The sequence below is a fragment of the Stegostoma tigrinum genome, chromosome 24 (assembly GCF_030684315.1).
Source record: "Stegostoma tigrinum isolate sSteTig4 chromosome 24, sSteTig4.hap1, whole genome shotgun sequence".
NCBI classification, from domain to species: Eukaryota; Metazoa; Chordata; class Chondrichthyes; order Orectolobiformes; family Stegostomatidae; genus Stegostoma; species Stegostoma tigrinum.
Genome location: NC_081377.1, coordinates 1,402,486 through 1,418,981, shown reverse-complemented (window position 1 = coordinate 1,418,981; position 16,496 = coordinate 1,402,486). Strand labels below are relative to the sequence as shown.

Genomic DNA, 16,496 nt, shown 5'->3' with positions numbered 1-16,496 from the left:
GTCCACAATACCGTCTATTTTAGTGTCATCCTCAAACTTACTAGTCATGCCTTGTACATTCTCATCCAAATCATTGATACAGGTAGCAAACAACAATTGGCCCTACACGAACCCCTGAGGCACAACACTACTCACAGCCTTCTAGTCCATCAAGCATCCTTCCACTATTACTCTCTCCTTTCTAGCATCAAACCAATTGTGTATCCAATTTGCCAGCTCTCCATGGATTCCATGTGATCCAACATTCCAGAGTAGCCTACCATGTGAAACCCCATCAGTAAGGCTGATTTCAGGGTCTGCCACCCTACTTTTGTCAATCTTCCTGGTCACTTCATCAAAGAATGCTAACAAATTTGTGAGGCATGATCTCCCATCAGTGAACTGGATTGTTTTTTCCTTACAATCGACAGTGATTCATGGTCATCGCTAGGACTCCTAATAGCATATTTTTATTGAATTTAAAGTTCATCATCTGCTGCTGAGATTCAAACTCAGGATCCTCAGAACATCACCTGGGCCCTCTGGAATAACAGTGATAATACCCCGAGGTTGTCACCTTCCCTTCAATAATGTGGCCTTGTGTATTGCTATATGTAGCTTTCAGTATGTACAAGTATATCATACTACAAATCCAACTAGTTGTCAGCATAATTAATTTGCACACTCAGGATTTATTTAGTAAATGAATTATATCTAATGTTGGGCATCATGTTGTGAATTTTTCTGGCGTGGGCTGTTTGTGTACAGTCAGCGCCTTGTTTGTTGCAAGCTGCTAAAGGGATATGCTATTTGATATGATATACCATATCCTTTGGAAATTATGACCTACGTTCTGGGTAGCACACTGGCACTGAAATTCATATACCACACTACTCATTCGTGTGATGGACAGAATGTCTTTTAGCTTGAAGGCAGCACCCTTTTAGTGGAAAACACCATTTGTATTGCTACTGCATAGTAACAACATGAAACAGCTAACTTTATCTGTTGATGGTGGAAGCAGAGTCCTTTATTTTTATGATAGGTTCTTGATAAGCGAAGAATTGAAACGTTATCACGATTGGGGGATTGTGGATTTGAGGTTACAATCCAATCAGCCATGATCTTATTAAATGGCAGAACTATCTTAAGAAACTGAATGACCTGCTCCTGCTACAAGAGTAAACAGTTTGTAAACCTTTCTACAGGTATGTGAAGAGAAAAAGATAGTAAAGTCAAATGTCACAAGGAAAAGTTACAATTATGAACAAAGAAATGTAAACAATATCAATTGAATACATATTTCGGTCTGTCATCACAAGGGGTCTCAATTAATATCTCAAAATGTTGTGGAACATGGGGAATTGTGAGAGGGAAGAACTGAAGGAAATCAGTCTGAGTAGGGAAATGATGTTGGGGAAATTGATGAAATCAAAGGCTTATAAATTCCCAGGGCCTGATAATCTACACCCTACAGTACTCAAGGAAGTAACCTTAGAAAGAGTGGATGTATGGTACGTTTTTGAGTCCTAATAATCAAATCCCAATACAGGTATGAAATTGTTTGTTTTGAGACTTTAACCAATAAGGTAACAGGAGACTGGTGCAGTAAGTCATGAAGCCTGTAGCAAGAGATAGAATTACTTCGTTCTCTCATGCACACCCTTTCAAACTTTCCCGCATTTGCCAAAACCCACAGTATGAACAATTACATAATTACATTCCAATTAGCCTCACTGAAACTATAAAATTTTAACAGGTCTAGACAGGGTAAAGCGGGAAGGACGTTTCTGATGCTCAGGGAGTCTGGAGTCAGGGGTCACGGTCTAAGGGTATTCAGTAAACACTTTAGAACTGAAATGAGGAGAAATTTCTTTGGAAAGTGGTGAGCCTGTGGAATTCTCTGTCACAGAAAATTGAAGTCAAGAAATCAGATGTCGTCAAGAATAGTCCCGGGAATAAAAAGCTTAACATATGAACATAGAACATAGAACATTACAGCACAGTACAGGCCCTTCGGCCTTCGATGTTGTGCCGACCTGTCATACCAATCTGAAGCCCATCTAACCTACACTATTCCATGTACGTCCATATGCTTGCCCAATGACGACTTAAATGTACGTAAAGTTGGCGAATCTACTACCGTTGCAGGCAAAGCGTTCCATTCCCTTACTACTCTCTGAGTAAAGAAACTACCTCTGACATCTGTCCTATATCTTTCACTCCTCAATTTAAAGCTATGCCCCCTCGTGCTCGCCGTCACCATCCTAGGAAAAAGGCTCTTCCTATCCCTCCCTATCTAACCTTCTGATTATCTTATACGTCTCAATTAAGTCACTTCTCAACCTTCTTCCCTCGAATGAAAACAGCCCCAAGTCCCTCAGCCTTTCCTCGTAAGACCTTCCCTCCATACCAGACAACATCCTAGTAAATCTCCTCTGCACACTTTTCAAAGCTTCCACATCCTTCTTATAATGCGATGACCAGAACTGTACGCAATACTCCAAGTGCGGCCACACCAGAGTTTTGTACAGCTGCGGCATAACCTCTTGGTTCTGGAACTCTATCCCTCTATTAATAAAAGCTAAAACACTGTATGCCTTCTTAACAGCCCTGTCAACCTGGTTGGCAACTTTCAAGGATCTGTGTACATGGACACCGAGATCTCTCTGCTCATCTACACTACTAAGAATCTTACCATTAGCCCAGTACTTTGCATTCCAGTTACTCCGACCAAAGCGCATCACCTCACACTTGTCCGCATTAAACTCCATTTGCCACCTCTCAGCCCAGCTCTGCAGCTTATCGATGTCTCTCTGTAACCTACAACATCCTTCGTCACTATCCACAACTCCATCGACCTTAGTGTCGTCTGCAAATTTACTAACCCATCCTTCTACGCCCTCATCCAGGTCGCTTATAAAAATGACAAACAGCAGTGGACCCAACACCGACCCTTGTGGTACACCACTAGTAACTGGACTCCAGGATGAACATTTCCCATCAACTACCATCCTCTGTCTTCTTTCAGCAAGCCAATTTCTGATCCAAACTGCTATATCTCCCACAATCCCATTCCTCCGCAATTTGTACAATAGCTACTGTGGGGAACCTTATCGAACGCCATGCTGAAATCCATAGACACCAGATCAACCGGTTTACTCTCATCTACCTGTTTGGTCACCTTCTCAAAGAACTCAATAAGGTTTGTGAGTCACGACCTACCCTTCACAAAACTGTGCTGACTATCCGTAATCAAATTATTCTTTTCTCAATGATTATAAATCCTATCTCTTATAATCCTTTCCAACACTTTACCAACAACTGAAGTAAGGCTCACTGGTCTATAATTACCAGGATTGTCTCTTCTCCCCTTCTTGAACAGGGGAACCACATTTGCTATCCTCCAGTCTTCTGGCACTATTCCTGTGGACAATGATGAGTTAAAGATCAATGCCAAAGGCTCGGCAATCTCCTCCCTGGCTTCCCAGAGGATCATATAAGGAACGTATGATGAGTCTGGGCCTATACTTATTGGAGTTTAAAAGGATGAGGGGGGATCTAATTGAAACTTACAGAATACTGAATGGCCTGGACAGAGTGGATGTTGGGAGGATGCTTCCATTGATTGGAGAGACTAGGACCCGAGGGCACAGCCTCAAAGTAAAAGGAATGGAGATAAGGAGAAACGTCTTCAGCCAGAGAGTGGTAAATCTATGGAATTCACTGCCACAGAAGGCTATGGAGGCCAGGACATTGAGTACATTTAAGACTGAGATAGATAGAGGGGATCAACGGTTACAGGGAGAAAGCGGGGGAATGGGGTTGAGGAACTTATCAGCCGTGATTGAATGGTGGAGCAGACTCAATGGGCCGAATGGCCTCATTTATGCTCTTGTGTCTTATGACCTTATGATCTTATTAAGAATGAAATAGATATAGTTCTTATGGATAAAAATGTCACAGGATATAGGGCAAAAGCTTGAACAGGGTAACAGAGTCTGATGATCAGCCACAAGAAGGGTCTAGGCCCAAAACGTCAGCTTTTGTGCTCCTGAGATGCTGCTTAGCCTGCTGTGGTCATCCAGCTTCACACTTCGTTATCTTAGATTAAATATTGTCGCAGGCTCGAAGGGCCAAATGGCCTACTCCTACCTATATTTTCTATGTCTATGTAGATCATCTGATCAGAGTAGCCATTACCCCACAGGACTTTTTTTTCTCAGGCTATATAAATGTTATTTTGCCTTTTATTTGTTACCTCTTGTGAATTGTACTGATAAGTGCAAGATGGAAAGCTTCATTAAAACGTGTCTTTTTCACTTATTGGCCGGTATGATTGGCTAGTATGGTAGACCCCAATGAGTCCATGACTAAATAGGCTACCCATGCTGTTGAAGCCTACAAGATGATCATGATTTCTCGGTGTGATGTCTTAACTGAGGCATTGACAATGCAGAGATACTATAACTTCCTTCAATACCCTCGACTAGCGATGAGAAAAAACACCCAGGGCCCTTGAGTTGATTATTATCTTGTGCACATTCAACAAGGTCTGATTTGTGTTTGTTTCTGCTGTCCCCTTGGTAAAAGGGGTCACTCACAGCGCAGTCTGAGATGTGAACGTTAAACACTTGGACAAGATATTTGAGGGACACTCGTCAATGTGGAATGACTCCAGAAAAGTTAGCAACATCAGGAAGGAGGATAGAATCCAAAAAGAAAGTCCAATACTTCAATATAACAAAGTGTGGAGCTGGATGAACACAGCAGGCCAAGCAGCATCTCAGGAGCACAAAAGCTGACGTTTCGGGCCTAGACCCTTCATCAGAGGGGGATGAGGAGAGGGTTGTGGAATAAATGGGGAGAGTTAGGAGGCGGACCGAAGATGGAGAGAAAAGAAGATAGGTGGAGAGGAGCGTATAGGTGGGGAGGTAGGGAGGGGATAGGTCAGTCCAGGGAAGACGGACAGGTCAAGGAGGTGGGATGAGGTTAGTAGGTAGGAAATAGAGGTGCGGCTTGAGGTGGGAGGAAGGGATGGGTGAGAGTAAGAACAGGTTAGAGAGGCAGAGACAGGCTGGGCTGGTTTTGGGATGTAGTGGGGGGGGCGAGCTGGGCTGGTTGTGTGATGCAGTGGGGGGAGAGGACGAACTGGGCTGGTTTTGGGATGCGGTGGGAGAAGGGGAGAATTTGAAGCTTGTGAAGTCCACATTGATACCATTGGGCTGCAGGGTTCCCAAGCAGAATATGAGTTGCTGTTCCTGAAACCTTCGGGTGGCATCATTGTGGCACTGCAAGAGGCCCATGATGGACATGTCGTCAATCTGATGAAGGGGCTAGGCCTGAAACATCAGCTTTTGTGCTCCTGTGATGCTGCTTGGCCTGCTGTGTTCATCCAGCTCCACACTTTGTTATCTTGGATTCTCCAGCATCTGCAGTTCCCATTATCTCTGATCCCATACTTTAATATCCGGCTAGGATGTTATGTTGTTTTGCCACTTACAATGCAAACAATGTGCAGTTTAGATCAATGTTGTATCTCAAGTAGTAATTGACTGTCATGTGTTGTCTGCAGGGAATTCTAGGTTCTGGTTTTGCACTCAAAGTGCAAGAACAACATCGACAGAAACACTTTGAGAAAAGAAGAACACCTGCTGCCAATCTCATTCAAGTAAGTGAAGAATTTTACACTCTGGCAGCATTATTTGAGAGCACATTACAATCACAGCAAATCACTTTAAATGGTCAGGCACTGCTTTGTTACCTAAGTCTCAATGCTAAGGAATGGCTTTGAACACCAGTTTTGGGGTGGGTTTTGATGTAGTGCAACATGAGCAATCTGGCAATCTGAATGAAGAAAAAGCTTTTATCTACTTAACCTCACACTTCTCCTGGAATCCATAGCAGCTCAGTAAATATAGTAATGGTTTCCACCCTAGCAATTTCAGGCAAAGTTGATGAGAATGTTACAAATGTTCTGGAAATAATCTTCTAAAGTTTTTGTAATTCCAGAACCATTTTTCAGATTGGAAAATTGTGTGTCCTGTCACCTTTTACAAGTGTTTAGAAAGAGAAATCAGGAAATTAAAGACCAGTTAACTCCACATCCGTTATTGTGAAATTATCAGGAATGCGTGACTCAACATCTCTTAAAATTCAGCAGATCTGAGAGAACTGGGAAGGAGATCATGCCTCACAAACCTGTTTGAATGTTTTGAAATGTTGACTAAAGTAGTGAAGAGGGAGACATTTGTGGATTGACCTGCGTGGCAGGAGACAGAGACTAGGGTTAACGGTCAGGTACCAGAATTGGCAGGATATGACTCATGGTCACAAATCTATTCTCTGGAGTTTAAAAAGGTAAGGATGATTAAAACATTAAGATGAACTGGAGAGAAGATAGAAAGGAACTATTTTTGCCAGTTTAAGGAATTTACAAGGTGTAGTCAAGTTTTAAAGCTTGACTTTAATCAACTGTAATTTTATCTCTCAGATTCACAGATTTTTATGTGTGAAAGTGTATAAAGGGATAGTGCAAAGGTGTGCTTATGGATTTAGTCACTGTCAGTCATGATTTATTGAATAGTAGAATGGGATTAAGAGGCTGAATAGGACAATTCTATTTCTCCATTCAAATGTAATGGACTAGGAAAGAGGTGGCAAGGGTTCAGATGGGAAACAGCTGCAATGGAAGAGGGCTGGAGTAGTGAAATAGGAACAAGACTGACTACAATGACATGCTGGATGAAGCTGTATTTTCTGAAATTAAAAGTACCTAGCTGAGTTGATTTTCAGTGATTTAGCATCTGTGGATCCTCTACCCCAATCCCCTCTTAAGTGAATTGAATGAAAGGTCACAACAGCTTGAAACATTGCTAGCACAGAAAAGCTTAATGTTTAAGGTTCATGCCCATTCTGTAATTACATTAAGAATTCAGACTCCAATCCTCCCCAACACACACACCTCTCCCATGTAAGAGAATCCCTGTGACAGCCGTGGCAACTTGAAAGTTTCTGCTATTGTATGCAATATGGTACGAATGCAAGTACACAGAAGTTATTGTATCTGCTGTTTAAGTTTAGTTACACCATGCTAACAAGAAGTATTCCTGTCCAAATTAAATCCTTTACATTCTTGAATCTTGAGGTGAAGGGTCAAGGCTTATATCACAAAAAATACCCAGAGTGGGAAGAAGAGCAAGTACAGAGTACAAATCAGGAGCTAATAAAATGTGAGGCTGAATGAACACAGCAGGCCAAGCAGCATCTCAGGAGCACAAAAGCTGACGTTTCGGGCCTAGACCCTTCATCAGAGAGGGGGATGGGGAGAGGGAACTGGAATAAATAGGGAGAGAGGGGGAGGCGGACCGAAGATGGAGAGTTAAGAAGATAGGTGGAGAGAGTGTAGGTGGGGAAGTAGGGAGGGGATAGGTCAGTCCAGGGAAGACGGACAGGTCAAGGAGGTGGGATGAGGTTAGTCGGTAGCTGGGGGTGCAGCTTGGGGTGGGAGGAAGGGATGGGTGAGAGGAAGAACCGGTTAGGGAGGCAGAGACAGGTTGGCACGGTTGGGGCCAAATTGGGAAGGCTGAAATGTGGACTGTAGTCCCTTGGGGATGATCTGGTTCCGTAGGCAGGTGCTGAGGAAGGTGATGTGGCTGTGGTACCTGGTTTGCTTCAGGACATGGTCGAGCAGTTTCAAGGCCGAAGAGATTACAAGAGAGTTGCAATGGGAGAGAGATTCCCTGAGGTTGGTCCGGAGGGAGGAGGGTAACTTCTTCAGGTTAGGCATCCCTGGAAGAGGCTTCGCAGTGAGGTTAAAATTGTATCAGAGATAATGGGAACTGCAGATGCTGGAGAATTCCAAGATAATAAAATGTGAGGCTGGATGAACACAGCAGGCCAAGCAGCATCTCAGGAGCACAAAAGCTGACGTTTCGGGCCTAGACTCTCTTGTAATCTCTTCGGCCTTGAAACTGCTCGACCATGTCCTGAAGCAAACCAGGTACCACAGCCACATCACCTTCCTCAGCACCTGCCTAAGGAACCAGATCATCCCCAAGGGACTACAGTCCACATTTCAGCCTTCCCAATTTGACCCCAAGCGTGCCAACCTGTCTCTGCCTCCCTAACCGGTTCTTCCTCTCACCCATCCCTTCCTCCCACCCCAAGCCGCACCCCCAGCTACCTACTAACCTCATCCCACCTCCTTGACCTGTCCGTCTTCCCTGGACTGACCTATCCCCTCCCTACCTCCCCACCTACACTCTCTCCACCTATCTTCTTTACTCTCCATCTTCGGTCCGCCTCCCCCTCTCTCCCAATTTATTCCAGTTCCCTCTCCCCATCCCCCTCTCTGATGAAGGGTCTAGGCCCGAAACGTCAGCTTTTGTGCTCCTGAGATGCTGCTTGGCCTGCTGTGTTCATCCAGCCTCACATTTTATTATCTTGGAATTCTCCAGCATCTGCAGTTCCCATTATCTCTGATACAAATCAGGAGCTTCCCATTTTAAAACCCTGTAAAACACATGGGAAGAGAGACTGAGAGAGCATAACATTAAGAACTGACCAAAGGCCATTAAGCTTCTTGACCCTGCATCACCATTCAGCTGAGTCGTACCAGAACTTCACTAATCTGACTTTGTTCCTTTATTCTTTGATACTTTACCTAACTAAGCTTTATTTATTTCACTTTGAAACTCCACCTAATCTCTGGATCCCCAACCATTTGAGGAAAAGAGTTTCTAATTTTTACTCCCCCATGTGTGAAAATACATGTTGGTTTCATCCTAGATAAACTGGCATGAATTTTAAAATCATGTCTATTTGCTCTTAATTCCTTCACCATAGAAACATATTTCCCTATCTGGCCTATCAAATCCCTTTAATATTTGAAATTGGGCCTGATCAAGAATGTGAGATCATGTTTGATTTTGCTAGTAATGATTGTGTGAAAGAAGATACGTCTTCTTTCTTAGAGGCGCAATATGTGGTCATATAGCTTGGTTGCTAAGTGTGCCGGGTGTTAAAATGGCAGCCAACAGATTTATCCCAGATAGTTGCTCCTGAACATATGCAGCCTTCAGCCAGAGATTTCACCTTCATTTTCAAGTAATTTATGAACTCAGTGACTTTGAGTTTTTCTATCTTCCAGTTAGCTAAGTGTTCTATTGTTGAGAGTTCAAAATTGTGTTCTCGTCTTTCCAGCCTCTCTCTCTTTCCTATCCCCAGCCCCACCTCCACCATTCTGATACAACCTCTTTCTTTCACATAATTTTCAGCCTCCCTCTATCTCCAAACCCTGTGCAACTTCCCTCTCATGCAATCCTTCCTGGTTATGCAGTCTGTCTGACTTTCCACAGCTCCCTTACAGCCCCACCTACCTCCCAGTCTCTCCGTCATACCCACCACCACCCCTGTGGCCTTCCCATCTCCTTTCACACCTGTTGCAGGCTGCCTATCTTCTAGCTGTTTCCTTTCAGCAGCACCCTATTTTCCCCTCATTGCCTTGTAGCTGCTGTCTCCTCCTGACAGTCCCCATACTACCTTGCAGCTGTCCATTCACCCATCCCATCTGCCTTACACTCTCTCTGTCTAATCCATCTCTCTTCTCAGTCTCTCCTCCATCTCCTACTGATCTACCTTGCAGCTTCCCTATCTTTCTTAATCCCCACTTACACATCCCATCTCCAACATCCTCTTTGCAGCTTCCTCTTACCACCACGCAGCATCCCCCAAATCCTGCAGACAAACAAGCATCTCGCGAGATACATGGCTCCCCTTCAGTGGCTATCTCCCTCCCACCAATTATCAGCTTCAGAGTTCCAAGGTGCAGAGTGTTCTAGGCTTTCTAGTTAATGAGTAACAAAAGGTTAGCATATAGGCACTGCACATAACCAAGGGGCAGCATGGTGGCTCATTGGTTAACACTGCTGCCTCACAGCATCAAGTACCTGGGTTCAATTCCATCCTCAGGCGACAGTCTGTGCGGTTTTCCTCCGGGTGCTCCGTTTCCTCCGAAAGTCCAAACATACATGGGTTGGGTCAATTGGCCATGCTAATTTGCTCCACAGTATCCAGGGATATGTAGGCAACGTGGATTAGCCATGGAAAATGCAGGGTTGTTGGGATGGGGTTGGTCTGGGTGGAATGCCTTTGGAGGATTGCTGTGGACTGGATGGGCCAAATGGCTTTCTTTCACACTATTGGTATTCAAGTTCCATAAGGCTAATAGATTTATTCTAAGGGGAATTTTATTTAGAAGTAAGCATGTTCTGCTTCAGTTGTACAGGGCATTGGTGAGACTACATCTCAATAACTGTGTGTAATTTTTTGCTCCTATGTTTAAATGTAATGGAGGTGGTTAAGAGGGCGTTTACTATTTCAGTACCTAGAATGAGCAGGTTTTCTTATGAGGAAAGCTTGGACAGGGTGAAGGTCTTTCCACTAGAGTGAGGAGAGATTTGATTGAACTGTATAAGATCCTGAATAGGGGAGAAGTGGAGTGAAAAAGATGTTTTCTCTTATGGATGGTTTCTAAAATTACAGGTTGGCCTTTTGGGACAGAGATTAGGAGAACTATTTTCTCTAAGAGGATTTTGTGACTGCCTCAGAAAGTGGTGGAGGCAGGGCTATTGAATATATTATAGGTGGAGATAAATAGATCATTATTAGGATAGGGAATAGAAGATAGTTGGGAGTGGATGGGAATGTATAGTCACAAGGTGAACACATCAGCTCATCTTATTGAATGTTGGATCAGGCTTAAGACACTGAATGGTCTACCCCTGCCCCTAATTCCTGTGTTCATATGATTTTCCTGCATGGCATCTTGCTCTAGCCACTGGTCTCTGGAAGATACTTCCCCCAGAGACTCCCTTGTGCCTAGCACCTACCCTGCCTATTGCTCCTCCAGTCGCAGATTGTATCTTTCCTGTGTTCTTTGCATATAGTCTGATTAGAGTAAGAACAGGACCAAACCAGTTTCTGTTTGAATGAGCAGTCCGCACCATTTTTTGTCAGATTTTCAGATTTGTGAGGAAGAAGTTACATTGAAAATCAGGATATGCTACCTGAGAAGAACCTAAGAGACTGCTAGTTGCCGAGGTGGGCAGGGCAGAAAATCTGCCTAAGGGTTCGAGCATTTGTATAAAAATTAAAATAGAAGAATGAAACATACCAGTAACTCACCCAGGGTCTTCCGACAGCACATCCCAAACTACGACAATCAAGAACAAGGGCAGTAGATACTTGGAAACACTACCACCTGAAAGTTTCCCTCCAAGTCACACATCATCCTGACTTGGAATGACTTCACCATTGCTTCACACCTGCTCCAGGGCAATAGGGATGGGCAATAAATCCCAGACAGCAAAACTCACATCCCAAAGTTCTCATGGGTAAATTACAGAAAGCTAGCAGTCAAGTTCAGTGGGTGGTAGGGAAGGGAAATGTTGGCCTTTATTTCAACCGGATTGAAGTACAAAAATAGAGGTAGAGGCTCTTGCTAAAACTATACACGGCACTAGTCAGACCACGAAGGAAAGATATATTGGCGTTGAAGAAGTTCAGAGTAGGTTCTGCAGGTTGATACCAGGTATGGAGTCATTTTATATGGAGAGAGTAATTTGAGATTCTACTTAGAAGAATGAGAGGAGATCTTATTGAAACATTTGAGATTCTTAGAGGACTTGACAGGTTATATGCGAAAGCATTTTTCCCATTGTGGGAGGGTCTGGGACAGGAAAGGATAATCTAGTGAGGAGTCGCCCAGTTAAGACAGAAATGAGGAGGTATTTTTTCTAACACAGGGTGGTGGATCTGTCGAATTCTTTACTACAATGTACTGTTGAGGCTGGGATGTTAAATAGATTGTGGCTAAGGCAGTAAGTTTTTTTAATCACCAAGGGAATCAAGGGTTGTGGGGATAGGTATGAAAATGGAGTTGAGGATTATCAGATTAGCCATGATCTCAATGAATGACAGAGCAAACTCGATAGGCTGAATGGTGTATATCTGCTTATGGTCTTTTACACTTCCTAACAATGAACACAAAGACACTATAAAACCCATGGCTGCTCAGCACCTTAGCAATTCTTTATTTCAACATAAGGATATGATTTGTTGGAGAACTTTGAATCAAGGTAAATCAGTAGGGTAGCAGGGATTATTGTTGGATAAGTTACAGGCTGCAGAGTTTTAAATTAAGTTTACAATGGTTAGGAAAAGGAGACTAGCCAGTAGAGCATTGGAATAGTTAAGTCTGGAGGTGGCGAAGGCATAGGATTTCAGCAGCAGATTGACTGAGGCAGATAAGGTAACAAAGATGGAGAGAGGAGAACTTTGAAAATAAGATCTAGTGAGGAAGTAGGCAACCAGCCCCTCAGGCCAGCTTTGCCATGTAATATGATCATAGCTAATCTCATCCACAACAAAAACAAAGTTGCTGGAAAAGCTCAGCAGGTCTGGCAGTATCTGTGAAGGGAAAAAACAGAGTTAAAATTTTGGGAACGGTGACCCTTCCTCAAAATGTTCTGAGGAAGTGTCACCGGACCAGAAATGTTAACTGTGTTTTCTCCTTCACAGATGCCGCCAGACCTGCTGAGCTTTTCCAGCAACTTTATTTTTGTTCCTGATTTACAGCATCCGCGGTTCTTTCGGTTTTTATGGCTAATCTCATCTCAACCTCGAAAGCACTTCAACCCATTACCATTTAAAATCTATCTCCTCCTTAAATCCTTAGCCAGTCCTGTATCAAAGTTAATAAATTACCCCGAATCCCATCTGATCTTTACCGTGTGTATTAACCTTTTGTTTGGCACCTTTGTAAAATGCCATTCTGGAAATTCAGATATACTACATCTACAGGATCCTCATTATCCATATTGCTTATTACAACTCCAAAGAATTATGGCAAATTAGCCAAACATGATTGACTCATCATAACACCGTGCTGACCTTGATGGGTTGTTTTTTGACTTTCCAAATGTCCTGTTATTACTTCCTTATTAATGCCTTATTTGTGGCACCTGTAAGCAATGCTTCCCGCATCAGCATTTATTTTAATATTTGTTTGACAGTGTTTATAATGGAGTGTACATACAACAGCAGGCTGTGCTAAGAACAAACAAACTTCTTCAGTTTTAGAGTAATCTGTTCCAACATCTGGCAGTGCTGTCGATGGAGTGGAAGGATAAAATATTTGTGACAGGGGTCAAAAGACAAGAGCTTTAGTGCAATATTTACCTGAAGGAAAATGTGGTTAATTTAATTTTTGATATTGAACAGGTATCTTGACAAATGTGCAGAGATTGTGAGAGATAATATAGAAATAAGAGTTAGATCTGATTAGCACCTCTATGGAAGTACACGCCATCACTTTGGATAATGTTACCAAGAAATAATGTCTAGGTGTGGGAAAGGTAGTTGCTGAGGACAGTTTCTGGAAGATTTCAGAAAAGAATAGTGCCTGTACTGAGTTAGAAGCAATTGTTGGAGATGTTGTAGCTACAGTCATATTTGCAAGAGTAGAGTCAAGCAAGGACAATCTCACTGGAGTACAGAATAAAGGAAAGGAAATTAAAGACGCAGGATTTGGTCAACAATGTTAAGGCAAGATTATGAGACTGGCTAAACTTGTTGACTCTCTGAAATAGGCTCCCTAAACATTTAGCAAATATTGGTTCACTCCTTCCATGCTCCAAGAAATGTATGCTGTCATAGCGGGTAAGTTGCTCGTTAACTATGATGTCATTAATAACGGGCTGTCATAATTTCATGGAACTTATCCTGACGTCTCAGGAAATGGAAGGAAAATTTTAGAGCTTTTCTGAATTGACCAGTTTTTTTGTTCTCAAATTTCTTTTGTTTCCAAGCAATTCAACATTAAGAGGTGAGTCAGCAGGTGTACATTGTGTATGTGGTAAGCTTTGTAGGACTCAATGGGTTTTCCCACCTTTTTGCTCACAAGCTCTGGGCAAATTTTCTTCAATGCTTATTCAGGAATCACTCACAAGAAAATCACAGGGTTCTCATTGACTGATTCTAAGGTCTGCATAAGGATCACCATAATGCCACCATGTCAACTGGTCACCCTACTCAGGACACCACTGGCAACGGAATTGGTCGAAGCTGCAAAAGACCTAAAAAGTGCATTTGTTTTTTAGACAATATCCAAATCTAAGATTAAGTAATAGGACTGAACAATCAATTACATTGTGCCAAGGATATGAACACAGCAGTTTCAATAAGAGAGATCAATTTTGCTCCATACACTGACCTTGAGATGATCAGTTATACAAAATTGTATTTGTTCCTATTGCACAGAATAATTACTGAAACCCTGTCATTTGCTCCTATTGTTTGGAATGCTATTCACTCAATATATAGAATAATGATCAGACTTCTCACATTCACTCCTAATATATAGAACAGCAACCATCAACCTAGCATTCACTCACATCATAGGAAATAGTGATTAGATCCTCGTCATTCAGTCTGTACAGAGTAATACATGGACCCATGTTAGTACTTCTGTTGTATTGTTGAATAACGACTCTTGCTATTCACTGCTATTAAATTAATAATTACTTTGTTATTGACCTTCTTTGCATAGAGAAGTGACTTTCAACGTAGAAAAGATCTCAGTATTTGGTCAGAGCATTGCTTGACATGATAGCTTAAGTGCCCTTTAGTAAACTTGTGCTGATTATTTGCACAAATGCTCTTCATGTCAACAACAAACCAGAGATCCTGTAATAAATCTCTGCATTGACACTTTACTCATGATTCTGAATGTGAGATGGTCAGAAGTCAAAAAGCCTGTCTAGTTCAGAACATCATTTCAGCTTACACTGAGGATCCATTAGAACTTTACTTCCTTTTTACATAATCACAAAACAAAAATGTTCACCCCTATTGTCTGCAGTATATTTATTTCCTGTATGAATGCTTAAGTCAGCCTCACATGATTTGTATCTTAAATAGTTGGATTTAAATCATATTTGGCTCAAAGTTTCCTTGATTTTTAATCAAAGGGTTAATTTTCAGTTGCTGCCAGAGATGAGACTGATGTAAGTTTCATAAAAATGCTGGTGTGTCAGTGCCCAGAGACTTCTGAGATGTTTAATTTTCAAAGCTGATATGAGTGGGGGAGCCAGCGGCCTGCTCAGCTCTGTTGGAGTCCTTCAGGAGCTCATTCATGATTTGGGACCTGGAGAGTGAAATAAGGCAATTTTGAAATCAGACCAGCAGTTATGTGTGTGTCAGTGCACAGCCGTTGGGTGTAATGCAGGGAGCCAAATCATGTTGATGCTGAAGAGTTGTTTTTTGACATACGGGTTTATTAGACTGAGAGCCACAGAGATTTTTCAGCAAGTAAGGAGGGAAGGTGGCCCATTGTGTCTGCATCAATCATCAAGTAGCCATCCACTATAATCCTGTTTTCTAATACTTAGCCTATATTCTTTATGTTATGATGTTTCAAGTGTGCATCTAAACAGTTTTTCAATGTCTTCAGAGTCCCCAACTTAGCCACTCTTCCAGCAAGTAAGTTGCAGATATCTACAATCATCTGGGTGAAAACATTTTTCCTCATATCCCATCTAAACCTGTTGTTCCTCACCTTAAAATTGTTATTGAGCCTTGTAGTGAGAGTAAAGGTGTCACAATATCAGTTCTGTCTACAATGTTCAGACTTCCGCGGTTTAATGAAAACAACTTTGTTGTAGTCTGTAAAATTGTGGCTGATACAGATTTTGCTTTAACATTTCAAAATGACTGTCCTTTGGAACTGTGAAGAATCATCTTATTGGACTTGAAATACTAATTCTGCTACAACACAAGAACTGTACTAAGCCCTAAAGGTTGAAACCCCTACTTATTTAATTAAACAACCTTGGCGTGAAATAGTTTAAAATGTAATTGAAATTACAGAGTGGTATAAAAGCATAAAAGGATAGAAAGAAAAATTGATTGAGAGAGAAATATTGGTCATGACATAGGGAGAATTCTGTGCTTTTCATCAGTCAATTCCATGAAATCTCTAACATGCACCGTTCTAAGAACAGTGGCATTGATTTAACATCTAACTGAAGCACAAAGGCAGAAGTTGCCCAAAAAGCTCAGCAGGCCTGGCAGTTACTGCGAAGAAAAAATCATTCGTTCTGTTCTGAGGAAGGGTCACCAGACCCAAAATGTTAATTCTGATTTTTTTATTCACAAATGCTGCCAGACCTGCTGAATGTTTCCAGTAACTTCTGTTTTTGTTCCTGATTTACAGCATCCACAATTCTTTTGGTTTTTATGAAGCACAAAACTCTGACAAGGCAACACTCTTTCAGGATTTAATCGGCCTAGACCTGTTCATGTTCTGGAGGAAAGCAAATCCTGATAAACACAAATACTTGTAATACTAGTATTTGCAAAAGGTGTATTCTCAGATATCCATTAAGTTAAGTTTTACAGAGCTGAGAGCCTGATAGATTATAAGAGTCTGAAAAAATGCAGGGTATTTCTTTTCT

General features: G+C 42.0%; 1 protein-coding gene across 1 annotated transcript in view; it reads left to right on the top strand.

Annotated features, from left to right (window-relative positions):
- LOC125464871 (potassium voltage-gated channel subfamily KQT member 4-like) overlaps window positions 1-16,496 on the top strand; it is a 534,184-nt gene that overhangs the window by 376,205 nt on the left and 141,483 nt on the right. Inside the window, exon 7 of the mRNA XM_059654245.1 lies at window positions 5,555-5,650. Coding sequence (XP_059510228.1) covers window positions 5,555-5,650 — 96 coding nt within the window. The remainder of the gene's footprint in view (window positions 1-5,554; window positions 5,651-16,496) is intronic.